Source organism: Pan troglodytes, chromosome 7 (assembly GCF_028858775.2).
Source record: "Pan troglodytes isolate AG18354 chromosome 7, NHGRI_mPanTro3-v2.0_pri, whole genome shotgun sequence".
In the NCBI taxonomy this organism is placed as follows: Eukaryota; Metazoa; Chordata; class Mammalia; order Primates; family Hominidae; genus Pan; species Pan troglodytes.
In genome coordinates, this window is record NC_072405.2 from 123,423,754 (window position 1) to 123,440,582 (window position 16,829).

General features: G+C 32.0%; 1 protein-coding gene across 8 annotated transcripts in view; it reads right to left on the reverse strand.

The window, feature by feature from the left end:
• Positions 1-16,829, reverse strand: part of CSMD3 (CUB and Sushi multiple domains 3) — a 1,209,558-nt gene that overhangs the window by 936,884 nt on the left and 255,845 nt on the right. For all 8 annotated transcript variants that reach the window (XM_054656949.2, XM_016959787.4, XM_016959790.4 and 5 more), the window contains one exon: positions 8,971-9,165. In XM_054656949.2, coding sequence (XP_054512924.1) covers positions 8,971-9,165 — 195 coding nt within the window. The remainder of the gene's footprint in view (positions 1-8,970; positions 9,166-16,829) is intronic.

A 16,829-nucleotide genomic window follows, 5' to 3' on the forward strand; every position in this document is an offset into this window, starting at 1 on the left:
AGTGATCAATAACATTACACAGGAAAAAAAAGAGAACAAGACCAAAAGTGTACAAAGTATCCCTCCCCAGTGATTGCTGTAAAAATACCTATTACTATGCTTTCTTAGCACAAAACACAAAGGACTTTCACATGGAATGAGTCTACTAAAATATGTGTCACATAGCATTAAATGTCTTTGGTGGCTACTATTCTCCTTCCTCCATTGGTTTATTCTAATTCATTTTGCTTCGTCTTTAGAGTGGTGGCTTTGCAAAGAGCAAAAGAATACCAGATGGTCATTGCTGTGGTTCACTGAGTTTATATCCTAGCAGGAAGTTAGATGATTGCTTTTCAAGGTTCTTATCATGCATTGAACAGTCTATTTCACCACAGGGGATTCTGAAGCTGTCAATATATTCTTGGCTAAGCATGCCCCATCATTTTCTCTTTAAGACATGGGCCTATATAATCATATGAATGCTTTGTGGACGCAAAGATAATATAACTTGTCTTTCCTTCTACATATTGTGGAATGTAGATTTGTGTTAGAAATGAGTATTTACTTAATGTTTATAAAATTCTGTTTTAATTTTGGGAACAACATCATTAAACTATTTGTTATAGCTTCTTCAAAAATGTAAACTTTCCCTAAACAATCTGGATTTTGCATTTAGAAAATTTACTTTAAAATTCTTATTTGTCAAAACAAGTAAACAAAAAACTCCAAGTAAACAAAAGCCTTCCCAGAAACAAAAGACTCAAAGTTACACAGAATTTGTGTAAGCAATGAAGACTCAGTTGCCTCAAAAAGAGACTGACGTTTTTCTTTGATTTAAAAAATACACAGCTGACATTTTTCTAGGAATTGCACAGAAAGAGAATGAAGTTAAAATCATTCCATCGAAGAAATAAAAATCTCTAAATTTACACTATCGTAACATATAATACTAAAAAAATACACAGATGGTCTCTTTATCGTCAAAGAAAATGGATTAGTTTAAAATAAGAATGATAGATTAAGGAATAAAAAACTTGAACAATAGAGTAAACCAACAAAAATGTTTTAGCTATTGCATACAAGATGAGGGGGAAAAGTAAATAGTTGCTTGAATGAAAGAAAACACAACTCACAAATGCAAAATGGGGAACATAATGTAAGTCAATATTAAATATATGGCTGACTGTTGCCATGGTGGGGTCAAGGGTGATGGCAGGATAAGAACAGGAAGCTTTGATTTTCTTCCTTGATCATAAGAAACATACATAAGGCCAACACATATTGTTTATATAAGAACACCAGTGGATCTTTTTGCATGAAATTAGACTATACACAGTTAGACAACAACCCAGATCACCTTTCAAATACAAAACTCCCATATTCAATAGACTGAGTTTCATGAGGCCTGTAGCTGTTTCATTAATCATTATACTAGAAATGTGACTTGTGTGTAGTGAGTTTTTAAAATATATGAGTTTATGGCTGGGTGTGGTGGCTCACACCTGTAATCCCAGCACTTTGGGAGGCCGAGGCAAATGGATCACTTGAGGTCAGGAGTTCAAGGCCAGGCTGACCAATATAGTGAAACCCCATCTCTACTAAAAATACAACAATTAGCTTGATGTGGTGGTGCATACCTATAATCCCAGCTACTTGGAAGGATAAGCCAGGAGAATTGCTTGAACCTGGGAGATGGAGGTTGCAGTGAGCTGAGATTGCCCCATTGTACTCCAGCTTGGGCGACAAGAGTTAAACTCTGTCTCAAAAAATAATAATACTAAGTGAAAAATAAAGTAAAATATGTATGTGTTTAATTATTGAATATACTTCAAATGTGAGAACTTCCAGACATGGATAACTCAGAAATGCTATGTTAACTTTGGAAAATATATTTTCAAAAACGATGTCTAATATTTGCTGATCCACACCTAATTTTTAGGGTAATGTGAGGCTTAAAGTTCCTTTTAATGCTGAAAAAATTAATTCTACTGCCTGTATGATCCCAGAACCTAGATACATCCATTCTCTGGTACCCTTAGTTTTTCAGTACCTCATACCTCAGTGTTATTATCATATTCAAAAATATAACTTTACAAATAAATCTTAGTATGTTTGTCCTCTTTTGGTTGTGAACATGATAAAAATAAGGTAGTTATTACTAGTTGTTGAATACCATTGATTAGGTATTTTACATACATTAACTAATATAATCCTTATCTTAATACTATAAGTAAGACTTGCCCCTACTATACAAGTGAGAAAACTGAGGTCTAAAAAATTAAATATATAGGTTAAGGTTTTATATCTTCTCAGTGGCAGAATATGAAGCAAACCAAGGCTTTTATTAGTCTAGAGTCTACTCTTTCCAGAGTTCTTGACTATCTTAGTTTTTAAAATATTCTCCACTATTTCTGAACCCAGGCACATGTTTAACTGTCAATAGATATTTTAAATACGATAAATACAAACGTAACAAGTGATAGCTATTACTTCTATATGATTTTTAAAATAATTGACTTTTATGTGTTTGGAACTAATTAGATAGTTTTGAGCACCTTCTATGTGTTAAGCATTAAATAAATTTTTCAAAACTATCATTTAATCTAATTTCTTTAACCTTCACCATTCTGAAATAAGTAAAAATACTCAGTTTTTGACATAAGAAATAACACACTCAGGTAATACATGGCAGAAATATAAATCAACTCGTAGGTCTTCTACCCCTAAAGACAAATCATGTTGCCTTTACTCCATCACTTTAGATACTACTAAAACAGTCTAATCAGGACATGTATGTTATTTTATAACACAAATGTACTTTTCAAAACAAGATTAAGGTGCATGATAGGGCTATTGAGTGTTGATCTGACTGTTGATTGAATAGCCTGTATTTTCCAGGGAGTGTTGAAGCAGCACCAAGTGACCTGTGATGCTTGTGAAGTTTTCCTTGTGGATTGACATCACTGCAATTTTGTTAGCAGGCTTTGAGCTGATAAAATAATTCCATTACCAAACAATTCATGCTTAACTTGCTTGTTCTTTAAAAGACATGCATAACATGTTTTCTTCATTAGCATCAAATATAACTGCTCACATTAAGAAACTAGATCTCTATGTGAAATGACAGCTAATGAAAGCTGAATGTGCCCAAATAATATTGCTCAGATACTGGCAAGTGTGGTGGTGGAACTCAAAGTCTGTGCTAAAACATTTTCTGAAATAATATTTAAAATAATATGTTTGAAAATGAACTCAGTCAAACCATCAATGCTTCAATCCTCGAAAAGAACTTTTAATACATGGTTCATGACATTTTTATATTCAATAGTGCATTTGAGTCCTTTCTTCTTTGGTGTAAAAGAGGTTACCACTGACGCTACTCTCTCTGTGATTCAGAGAGTTACAATAACACATTGTCTTTTCTGGGAGTGGGTTTAAGAAAAAAGGAGATGACAGTTTACAACGGTTTTTAATAAAATGTTTTTAAAAACTACAGATTTTAGGCTGGGCGTGGTGGCTCACACCTGTAATCCCAGCACTTAGGGAGGCTGAGGCGGGCAGATCACGAGGTCAAGAGATCAAGACCTGGCCAACATGGTCAAACCCTGTCTCTACTAAAAAAACAAAAATTAGCTTGGTGTGGTGGCACACGCCTGTTGTCCCAGCTACTCGGGAGGCTGAGGCAGGAAAATCGCTTGAACCTGGGAGGCAGAGGTTGCAGTAAGCCGGGATTGTGCCACTGCACTCCAGCCTGGTGACAGAGCAAGACTCTGTCTCAAAAAAAAAAAAAAAAAAAAAAACTACAGATTTTAGCTACAAAAAAATGCTAAAAAATAATCTTTACAGTGAATAGAAAAAACTGGGCTTTGTTTTGATTGAGTACATAAAATCTTACAATAAAATATATTTTCATTTTGGCGAAGTACAATTTATTATTATATTTAAGCACTATATAGGAATGAATAGAAATATGGCACCAAATTATTTTTGTGTCTTGTTTCAATATAGTACTTTTCAGTTTTCTTTAAGTTAGTTTTATCAATAACCTTATCTATTATTTATTTAGTATCATATTTCTGATATCACATTTCAGCATTTACTCATATGTAATTGGGACTTACTATGCATAAAATAAATGACATTTTTTATTTCCTACTGCCTTTGTGAGGTAATTTCCAGATACAGAGCAGGGAACAAGTAAACATAATAAATATCCTTTCATTAACTAAGTCACTACTTCTTTGGAGGAATTTTGGTATATAAAATTTTAAAAATTACTAGGCTAAAGCTTCCTACTTCTTTCTTCTCCAACTATTGTCTTTTATTGCTCAGCCCAATTCCATGTTTTGGTATTACATTTTGATCCAGAAAATTGTTGATCAAAGTTTTTTGGCAGGAGAATAATATAATATGGTGACAAATCAAGCTGCTGTTCTTATTTCATCAGTCATTTCTCTAACACATTGTGGAAAACAGTCTTCCAAGAATAAAACTTGGAAGATTTATTTTTCTTTGTCAAAGGCAACAGTTTCCTCATTAGCCCTTTTGCTTATATGTACTGTAAATATATGGTTTAAGTCACTCAGCAATAATTTACCATACAACATCTACATCACTAACATCCAAGCTTCTCCAAAAACTATCTCACCTGTCAGATCACAGTAAACTCTGTCAACATTTTATAGCATCACATCCCCTTATTGATCAGTCCTTTCCCTGAGCCCTCATATGCATTCCAAGTTCTTTCTTTTTGGCCACAAATATACTCAAATCATCAATACAATATACCACTCTTTTAAAATTTTCTTTAGTTAATCTAAAATTCACATTTCTAATTTAGCCATATGTTTCCTATGACTGCCTTCTTAAATCTTAATATGTTAACTCTTCCATCAAAAGTATGTGTCTCTTTTACATACAATTCTATTAGTTTTTCCTGGGGTATGTGTATTATATTGCCATTCTGAATGCAAAATATAATTATGAATTTTGGAATTGTTAACATAGGAATAGCATAACCATTTCCCCTCATCTGCCACTTCATCTGTGAGAACTGGGTTAAGAAGGATTCTAAAGCTACATCATGTGCTCCAGGTATTCTCATTCAAGACTTGGCGCATAGGAATTAGGCTTCACTTTGTACAGAATGTTGCTTAGCCCAGCAGCAGGCAGTTAGTTGACTTTTACAAATACTACCAGATGGTGTTGATAAAATTCATCCTGCCTGTGAACAAACACAAAACCTTTACACCATACCCTCTAGGTTGATGTGGAATACATTTTTTCTTAATTAAACTACCATTGTTAGGAAGCATCAAAAGAACTCTCTACAAGCAAAGGTTTCATCAAGGAGAGACTCTACATAAATTCCAGGGAAAGCAATGAGTAGATCATTACAGAGTTATCAGCCCCCTGCAAAGTTATAAATTAAAGAATCAGTATGCTATCAAGTGGCAAAGAAAAGCAGAGGGAAGGCATGAACTGAGTAGTCTGCCATCTTTTCTTTGGAAATGAATGACAACTACACACACTGCATATACAGTACTCCATTCTTTAAGTTTTAATGAAAAAATTGGTTAGTGAGAGATAAATCACACCTTAGAAAGTTAGATCATGTGCTCTATGAAGTATGACTTAGACTCTACCTTTAGCCAGTGAATATTAGTAACACGTGAGAACTAATTTTGAGGCTGGAAAGGAAAATCTGTACTTTCTACATGAATTATTGTTTCATTCAAAATGTTCTTGCTCTATATAGTTTGTATTTTTAGCAATTATCTGTAAAATCTTCTCTTAAAGCGTTGTCCCTAGCTGAACTTCCTTGCACTCAATGGGCGATATTAATACCTTCCTTATCAAGATTCCTAGCTTACTCTACAGATTCTGCTATTAAAGCAATCATCATACATTACTGCAATTACTTGATTACTGTCTGCCCCACTGGACCACAGGTTCTTAAAAACAGAAAATGTGTCTTAATCAATCTTTTGATTCTCAGCACATAACATAATGCTTTGCAGAAGGAAGGCCCTTAATAAATACATACAAATCAGTAAATTTATTCATTAGTGTTACAGCTGAGGAGAAAAAAAAGTGACCTGGGTAGACTAAAGTTAATCAGGTAGCATTTTCAAAAATAGTGGGTGCCAATTTTGATAGATTTTAAAAAATCATAGAAGTTAGAGTGGAAGTCATATCTTGCTGGGACCTGGGAGTGAAGAGTAGGGAAGTAAATACTCTGGTAGCAGAGTTTAACCCTGAAACTAAAATGGCAATAGAAAAAAAAAAAAAAAAGCAATAGAAGCATTGGTTTTAGGGTTAGATTTGAACAGAAGGACATTTGATATTATTCCATTTCAAATTTGTCTTCGTTGACTGTATATCCTTTCTTTAGGGAGGAGATAGTAACAGGTGCTAAGGAAAAGTTGGATGATAGAGCTAACATAAGTAATAAATTGGTATGTAACTGATGTTTTATGAATGCTATTACATTAAACTCTAACAGGTTTATGATTTTGGTATGTCTGCCTCTCTCTTCATCCCAGTATAGCTAAAAAAAATAGCTTCCAAAATAATTCAATTATTACTCTAAGTCTATAGTCAATAAGTGGCAGAATCAGTATTCAGAATAAGGCCTTTCTGATTCCAAAGGCTATTGTCTGAATTGAGATGAAGGAACCTAACAACAGAGATTCATTTTCAGGCAGTGTTGAGAATGCTCCATTGAAATCTCTTCAAAGTACTTCTTAGTTTTAAGTGTCTTACTACTTGGTTTTTAAGAATTTTAATATGCCTCTGATTTAGGGAGTTTTACGGTTTTTTTTTAAAGACTGCATTTCTGCTGATTTCCATATAATATTCCATATAATATCCAATTCCTCCAATTATAAAGAAAAGTTCTTAAACAGAGACACAAATTATTTTGGTGATGTATCAAAAAGGTAACAAGTTCAGGCTTTGGAACCTGAGAGAATATTTCAGACCTTGCTTCTTTACCACAGCCCATTTGCTTTTGGGAGACATTTCTCCATTGAATGCTCATGTTTCTGCATATCTTGTGAGCACAGGTACCAGTTATCCTGCTTTTTTGTACCTGGTTATCCTTCTGTACAGAAAATAGCCGAGGAGAATATAGTGTTTTCCACCACAGCAAAGGATAACTCTGCTTACAGCCTTGAGAGACAGAGATAGTGCTCCCTCCAGAGGAAAGAATGGGAGGGCCTACTGCCCATTATAAAAGAGTCAGGTTTCTAAGCTCATGGTTCATCTCTTATAATACTATTTAGTATGTTGTGCAGGTTTCTCACACTCTTCATGCCATTCTATGAGAATTAGGGCTTGGGAAACTGGCACAAATCCTGCTATTCTTGCTCCTAGTGCTGCTGTGAGTAATAAACTATCCTTTATTTCTGACTCAACAGTCTTGTGTTTTTCATCAACATCCATAAAACTGTGGCAAAGAATTTTAACTTGAAAGTAGAGTAAAATGTCAGAACTCTTCATAGTTCTTGATGTTTACCAGCTGAGTAATCTAGAGCAATTATTTTTAAATATCTGAGCTTCAGTTTCCTATTATAGTGAAATTTAAAAGTGATAATGCTTATAAATTTCATAGTATATTTATAGTGCTTAAATAAATGATAGCTAATAGCAGTTATTCAATATTAGTAGCAACAGCAGCAGTAGCAGTAATGATAGCGGTAATCGTGGTAGCCGTAGTAGTTGAAGCATACGCAGCAACGGAATCTAACATTGAAAGAATGCCAACATATAGCAGACATTTTTACTAAGCAGCCAGTGTAGCTTATCTTATTTAATCCGCACAAGAAATGGAACAGGTGTTTTGTGTTTTGTTTTGTTTTCATTAGTTAAATGAGGTAAATGAGACTCAAATTGTTGAACTGATTTTCCTGAGGTAACTCACATGGCAATTGACAAAGCTGGGATAAGAAGCTTGTTGTGTCTAATTACCAGGAGGTTGTGGTGCATGCATTTGCAGTGACATGTTTGGGAGGAAGCTACAAAGTAATTTAGATGGGCAGTTGGACATTCCCACATCCCAGTCATGGAGGAATTACAGAAGCATATGCTTATTAAGGAAAAAAAGAAGCCCAGAGGAAACACAATGTTGGCCTCCAGAATTTTTGTAAGAAAAATCCATCCATGTGCTTAGCTAATGTTGAACACGTTCTGTTTCCCAAGCTCTGTATTTTGAACCTTTGTCCACATTATTATATTATTGTGTTTTCCCCATGATACAAATAATCTTAATAGTATTGATAGTAAACAAATGCAGCATAATTAATTTCAAAAATTTCCATGCTGTCTTCTATCAGAAAGATTTAGACTCAGTCAATATTTCTTAAAACAATTTTGACAGCCCAATTAAATTTCTAATCATAAACTCCATGTTTTAAATATAAATATGAAAGCATATAAATACACAATGCATGCATAACTATGCATATAGAGATATATAATTTACTACCTAATTTCACAAGCAATGTGAAAGAGATACTAGTCAATACTAGAATTTAGTATTTTTCTCTCCTTTTCATGTAGTATATGAGACTATTTATCCTTTAGGTTTTTGTTTTGTTTTGTTTTTTGAGACAGAGTCTTGCTCTGTCGCCTAGGCTGGGGTGCAGTGGCGCGATCTCAGCTCACTGCAGCCTCCACCTTCTGGGTTCAAGCAATACTCCTGCCTCAGCCTCCCGAGTAGCTGGGACTACAGGCGTTCACTACCACACATGGCCAATTTTTGTATTTTTAGTAAAGATGGGGCTTCACTATATTGGCCAGGCTGGTCTCAAACTCCTGACCTCAAGTGATCCCCTCACCTCAGCCTCCCAAAGTGCTGGGATTACAGGCGTGAGTCACCATGCCTGGCCTCTCTATCCTTTAGATTTCATAGAAGAAACAGGCACCAAACACATTTTTCAAATACACTGGCTGATAACAACTCTCATTTTTAAAGTGTTTTCATTTTACCTCTACAGATAGGAACAGGAAAATCCCACGAAGCTGTATTAACTGAATTGGCTATGCAGGTGAGCTGAGGGTGGCCATCAAGGATGTATCCAGTTACACAGCTGTAGCGGATCTTGTCCCCGACGTCGAATCTTGTACCATATAATACACCTTTGGGTGGAACACCAGGATTTCCACAAGAGCTACTCTGCAATTCTATTAAAAAGGAGGAAAAGGATAGTTTACAGTTATTTCAATAAGCAGTTTATTGTTTTAGATGTATAAAATTATATATGTAAATATGGATATTCTTATTTCTTTGGAGAAGAGTCACTGAAAGGAACTGTCTTCTATTCCAATACATGTGACAGTGAATATGGGAAGAAAACTAAACCTTATCACAGAGGTATTATTGGTCATTCTTTATGCTAGAAAGTTTTAGATATTATATTAGTCTTCAGAGCATTACTCATATATTAATATTTACTCAGATAAGTAAAACTGAGGATAATATCATTCACATGGCTTTTTCAAAGTTACATTCTAATAACATAGTAATAAGCAAATTCATTTCCTTAATATTATCTTCAGTCCTTCAGTGCTTAATCTTAAACCATGAACCTAGATAAAATACACATTTTTCATGGAAACCTTTATTTCATTTAAATGAGAAAAATACAGTGGAGTAGTAAATGGACAATTTTTAAAGTTAGGGAGGGTGAGCTAGAATTCCAACTCTATTATTTGTTATTAACCTTGAGTGTATACTACGAATGATAATAATAAGTGCAAACAGTTGTAACATTTTAATTAGATCAATAGGCAAAATATATGGAAAATGATATATCAGAATGTTTTACCTATCACCTTCTTATTCTATTAGTTAATGCTTAAAACTAAACAAGTACACAAACATAAGAGTTTTTTAAATAATATTCAATTCAGAAAAAATCCAACTTTAGATTAAATGAAAAAATTTTTTTGAAAATAGCAGAACTTCAGGACTGCTATTAGATATTTAAAAATATCTAATTTAAATTAGATATTTAAATTAGATATTTAATTATTTAATTAGATATTTTATTTATTTAAATATCTAAATATTTAAATATCTAATTTAAATTAGATATTAAAAATATCTAATCTAATATTAAAAAATATTAGAGATTATTTGTTCTCATATTGTTTTCTAAATTTTTATTTTATTACTGTTATATTACCTTTATACTACAAATAATAATAAAAACACAAACAGTAATTAATGAACTAAAAGATATTCCAATTTGAGTAAAGTCAGTAGTTAATAGTATTGTGCAAACGTTAATTTCTTAGTTTTGGCCATTTTACTGCAGTTCCATAAGTAGTTATATTAAGGGAAACTAATTAAGACTATATGGGAACTACTGTTCTTGCAAAATAATAAGCTGAAAGTCATGTTGCAATAAAAAGTAAAATATTTTCCCATTTTGCTTTGATATTTATTTCATTTGTGCAGTTACTAAATTCTATATAATATTACAATGCTAATTCAAATAATTACAAACCATTGTAATAATTAAAATATCGATGTCAATATTAAGCAAAAATATTAAAATACAAAATGGTTCACAATATATAGCTTAATTTTGAGAGTTTTTTAAACTTTCATTAATTTTTTGCCTAAACTTTTCAAAGCAAGTAAAAGAAAAATCACAGATTAATTTCCAGTATGAGGTCAATTTAATCAAGAAAAATGTATTGAGCACAGGACATCCATATATTTTAGAGAAAAAATATTTACTTTGAGTTTTAAAAATGGAGTTTTAGGTTTCTTAAAACTAGAAAAGTGAAGAAATTGGCTAATATTTACTAGACATAAATGGTTTCAATAGACAATTTTCTTAATAATACATTCTAAACTTAAATTTGTAAAATATTTAGTGTCAGTAGTAAAGGTTATTTCTAATTTTTTATTTTGTTATTTCTCCAAGACATTAGCTATATGTGAATTTTCAGTAAAACAATACAACTTTATTGTCTGTGAATTTTGAGCGACTTTTAAAGAAACACTTTGAACAGTAGTTTATTTTGAAATACTTAATTTTTTGGAAAATTATTTGATTAATAGATGAGATGTTTGTTCCAAGAGACAGTGAGGTTAATAAGTTTTGACAAAATGAATAAGAATTCAATCCTCTGAATATAGTAATAACAAAGGAGATACTTTTAATGAAACTACCACTTTTGGCCGTAGAATTAATCCACTCCTCTTCCTTCCACCCTCTAAAAAATAATTAAGGTCAGGACTTCAATTATCATAAAGTTATATGTCTAGGAGAAAAGTGGTTTCCAAATTATGTCACAGGAAGCAACTAGGTGGGGGAATAAAATGAAAGAGAAGAAAGCTCTGAATAGTTTTTGAACTCAAAATTAACTTTGATTTAAATGAACAAATAAATGTATCCAGAATAAAGTACCTAAAGCAAAATGGAAATCATGTCAGGTGAAGCAGTGAATGAATAGTAACATTGAATGGAATCTTAATAGATTACCTAATCTGCTGCCTTATTGCTTAATTACTTCTAAAACTGATAAAAATTTAGGTTATTTCAAAATGAAACTCAAAGAAGACAATTTTAAAGCATATCTGGACTTCACTTTCAGGAAAGTCCTGCTGTTGTTTGTGCCTGTTTATCATCTTCATATAGAGAAACATCTACCCATCATCCTCTGTTAACTAAGTAATTCATAAAGACAGTTAAGATGTTTTACATTCAGGTTTAATCAATCCTGATTCTATAACCATTGCTCATGGATTATATTTTTGTCTTCTTCCAACCCTTTAATTCAGGACTTCTCTCTATGCTGTCTATGTGCATTTTCAAAGGCAAAGCAAGTATGATGTGTCACTAACTGAAGTATAAAACCCACCATCAAAAAAGATTATGTTCTGATTGAACATTCTCTTCTTACTCTTAATGTTTTAAAACTAAGTAGTGCTGCATATTTAAACTTTTGAATTAAATTTACTTTTAAGTAATAAAAAGTTTTAGAAATTGCTAAGATAGACTAGATTTTAGATAATGTTTCTGCCAGCCATCCAGAGTTTGAATTTCAGAACAGAAAACCAAACACCACATATTCTCAATTATAAGTGGGAGCTGAAAAATGAGAACACATGGACACAGGGAGGGGAACAACAACACTGGGAGGGTGGGGATGGATAGAGTATTAGGGAAAAGAGCTAATGCATGCTGGGCTCAATATCTAGGTGATGGGTTGTTATGTGCAGCAAACCATCATGGCACACTTTTACCTATGTAACAAACCTGCACATCCTGGACATATACCCAAACTTAAAAAAAAAAAATAAAGTATGTTTAAAAAAGAAAAGAAAATCAATTACTCAACCATGTTCAATAAATCAAAATATAAAATAATTATTAAATATATGTTGTAAGTATTTTCAGTAAGTGATGATATTGCTTAAAATATATAAAATTATAGATTTTATATATTTAAATATATACAGATTTATAAGTGAAGTGAAGTCAAAAATACAGATTTATAAGCGAAGAATTTTTTTGTAATTCATCAGATGTACATGCAAGCTAGACACATTATACTTGTTATCTCAATGTGTTTTGAAGCAAATAATTACACCTAAAAGCAGAGTTGCAAAATATAAAATAATTATTAAATATATGTTGTATTTACAGTAAGTGATGATGTTGCTTAAAATATATAAATTAAGGAAAACAGAGATTTATAAGTATAATGAAGAATTTTTTTGTAATTCATCAGATGTACATGCAAGCTAGACACATTATACTTGTCATCTCAATGTGTTTTTGAAGCAAATTATTATACCTGAAAGCAGAGTTGCTGAAAAGACTTCAGTTATCTTCTTTTACCAGCAGATGACAGTAATATATCGATTAAGAGGTTTAGGTGACTAACACAAAATAATTATAGAATCTGAAAAATTGTCTTCTAACGTCCCATAATACAATGATTAAAATGGGATTGCAGTAGGGGAGGCAGTACTTTAAAACCAATTACACAATATTCTTGGTTGAGCACTTAGAGCGGGCAGGTTGATGAACTGAGATCACTGGAAAATAAACCTGAAGAATTTGTACTCAAAATATGTCTCTGAAAATGTCAGAGACTCTTTATGTTAAGTTTACTGCTCTAGGCATAACAAATTATTTAGTCTAATTAAAATCCATCTGGTTTTGGCTGGAAATATGTATATTTTATTTATCTTCTCACAGTATTGAGATTATCAGCAAATATGAAGATATTTTGACAACATAGACTATTCTAAAGTGTAGAAGATTTTTGATATTGCAAAATAATTCCTTGGAAAATATACAAGATAAACTTTTAAAATTCCAGTTGTGTTTAAAGGGGTAGAGTTCAGTGACACTCTTCTCTATTAGTTGAAAGAAAAGATCAATTACTTGGTAAGTGACACTGACACTATTTTATTCATCAGAAGCTTTTAAGAGTTACCACTAACATTGCTCTATCATATGTACTAGTTAATACTACAGCATGTCCCTTGCCTTCTGAGTAAACAGTTTGAGAAAGTCAAACTTCATTGTTGAGTATCAGCTTCGATAGGCATTTGGGCATTCTTCCACTTAAATCTCACAAAACACTCGACATTATGGGTATAATTCTCCCCATTGTGTAGAAAGGAAAACTGAGACTCAGAAAGATTAAGTAACTTTCCAAAGGCCACCCACTAATAAATAGTAGACTTGTGGTTCAAACCTAGGTTTCCTAACTCAAAAGCCTTAGATCATTTCACAATTACATATTGCTATCTACAAAAGGCAGATATTCATTCCACAAGTATTTATTAAACATCTATCATCAGCAATGCTCTGGGGATATAGTCTAGCAAAAGGTAGACATGGAGTTTATGATTTGGTGGCTACCAAAAGCAATAAATGAGTAATTTACAGAATAGTAATTGTATTGCGACATGTGGCAGAAACGAAACATGTAAGTTATACTAAAGGCATATAATGGAGAAATCTGAATTAGTATTGATTAAGAGGAGATCTGGAAAGGATTTCCTGATAAAGAAAGGCTTTAATTGTGATCTGAAAAGGATAAAAAGTTAGTTTTTGTTTGTTTGTTTCCAAGGGCAGTGAACAAGTATATTTGAAATAGAAAAGTATAAGAATCAAAGTACTGTAATAGTTATTAGGTTTAGCAATACAGTGAAGACAGGTTTCATGGAAATGGTAGGGTAGTGTAGAAACTAGATTGCGAAAAAATATTTCGAAAGGCTTGATCATAGATGGCTTCACGCAGTGATGTATATCCTTTTCATAGGCTCATAAATATGAAGGAGAACTATTTCCTCATTAAATATTTGGTCGTGGGGTGCTATCTGCTTTTTAAAAGAGTAATTGAGAGTAAATAATTAAAATACATTCTATAAATGTACAAGTGAGCAGAGATTTTCATAAGCATGCATGATATAAAGTGTGTAAGTTTACTAATTTAATACTAATTCAATGTTGAGTGGGAAAATTGTGATAAAACGGATTATCAAAATTAATTTTAAAAAAATTAGTAGCCAAAATGATGTATGCATATTATTTTAATATGAGAATACCAATTTTATAAGACTGTTGATATTATTACATAAAACAATATATGTTAGTCATGTATATTTTTAGCAAGCACTCAATATGTGACAAATATTATTAACTCAATAAATTTCAGTTTTATTATTATTATAATCAATTGTGTATTTGAGACATCAAAATTAGATGTGATTATATTATGATCTTCTAGAGGTTGTGTCATAAGTATCAAATTTTCATTAAATGTAATGAAGTATGTTAGATCATTCTTGGTCTTAAAAATTAATTAAAAAATAGTAATTTAGTCAAGGGTAAAATTCAATTGCTCCTCTCCGAATCATAAAGGAAATCCAAGGTCTAATCTTAACTTTTGGCAGAAAATTTCTATAAACAAATTCACAGAAAGTCCCCTATAGGTGTCATTGATTTCTTCATTCTTTTGTCTATTATTTGGTATCATATATTAAGCACCATTCCAAGCACAGTAGTTACCAAAAGATATATTCAATGAATTGCAGGCTAAAAATTCCAGATAATTTTCAAAAAGAAAATAAGTTTAAAATGCAATTTAAATCTTGAAAGAGAGCATATATAAAGGACTATAGAAGAACAAAATTTTTGTTATGGTTTCCTTGGATAAATGAAATAAAACTCTACCAAGAAATTTTTTTAAAAAGTGTGTGATTAATACTAATAAACATGTTACAACAGTCTCATTCTTTAAAAAAAATACCCAATTTGTTGGGAGCACATGTATAGTTGCGAAAGGCAAAATGTTTTACAAATTATCAGGAAGAAAACCTTACCTTGAAAATGGGAATGAAAAATTTAAAAAAGGGATAACAGACATCTTGACTACAGAATTGCATAATTATTCAGTCAAATAGATGAAGCATGATCCTGCTGAGATCAATTAACAATGCTTTAAAACACTGCAAAATTATATCTACTAAGGGAAGTAAAATCAAGTTGTTTGTACTTCTTAGAGAAAATTAATCTCAGGGTTTATTTCCCAGATGATTAAAAATAATTTAGGAGAGCATAACATCACGCTGAAACAAAACGTTTTGCACCTAGTGCCTCTCATCCTGAGACTTCCAAACACTTAAACAAATCCATTTTCCAAATTTTTTAGTGATACAAAATGTTCTTTATTACAAATATTGAACCATTTCATTCACACAGGACATAAATGGTATAGTTTGGAATTTACCTGGGGACTTCAGTTTGAGCAAACATTTTATGAGTGTTTTGAATCACCTATTGCATCTATAACGTCCTCATGGCCTTTTCTTTCAGTACATAAAACTGAATGAAATTTATTTCTATATACATTTACTTCCTCACCAGATTTTGAGCATCTTGAGAAGAGGGACTCTAATTCATCTTTGTATACCAAGAATTTAGCACACTGTGTTGTCCCCAAGCAAAAAAGAATTAAACTAATTGCATTATCTCCTTGAGTAGAAAAATTTAAAAGTTAATTATCACACAGATCTCATAGAATTAAATGTTTAAATGCAAAATAATAGAGTGGAATCTGTAGTATAGAAGAGAGTTGCAGGAATAGCATGATTTAAACTTGTTTTAATAAGCACTGGATCACATTGGCACCATGTGATTTTGTATGAGTCAAATTACATAGTTATGTGATTCAATTCTGTTTCTATGTGAAAATCCATTCACTTCTGTAAGCCATTTCCTTTCCATAAGTATAATTTCTAAGCTGGAGTCATGTCACAGACCTCACTGGAATGCTGGAGATGTTGCAAACATGAGGCCGCATTTGCCGTTTTGGAAGTCATCCTGAAACTTCAAAAAGGTTCAGAGTTGCTAATCAAAAGGACAACTATTATATGTTATTTGTTATTATTATTATTATCATTATTTGTTTGTTATTATTTTAACTTGTTGAAAGGGAACCCAAATAAATTACTGGTTGCTAGAAAAGAAATAAGAGCAAGACAGTACTATCTTAGCTGGGCTGCCTAAGAGGAAAATAGATTATTGGATTGATTTTAGGGAGGAATGAACACAGATTAAAATGTATTATAAGCAGTAGGAGAAAAGTCTATTGTCATTTTAAAAAAATATTTAGATAAGTCTCAGGGTAAGATGGATATATTTCCAAGGAAAGAAAGTATGAAGCATTGGAAAAGTTAGTGTAAAACCAAACACATACACACTTATGCTATGTTGGTAATGTCATTCTGTTTTCATATTGTGGATATAGATAAGGTCCACTGGCACTACAGAAAACTATTTCAGCATCAGATGTAGATTTATGGTTAA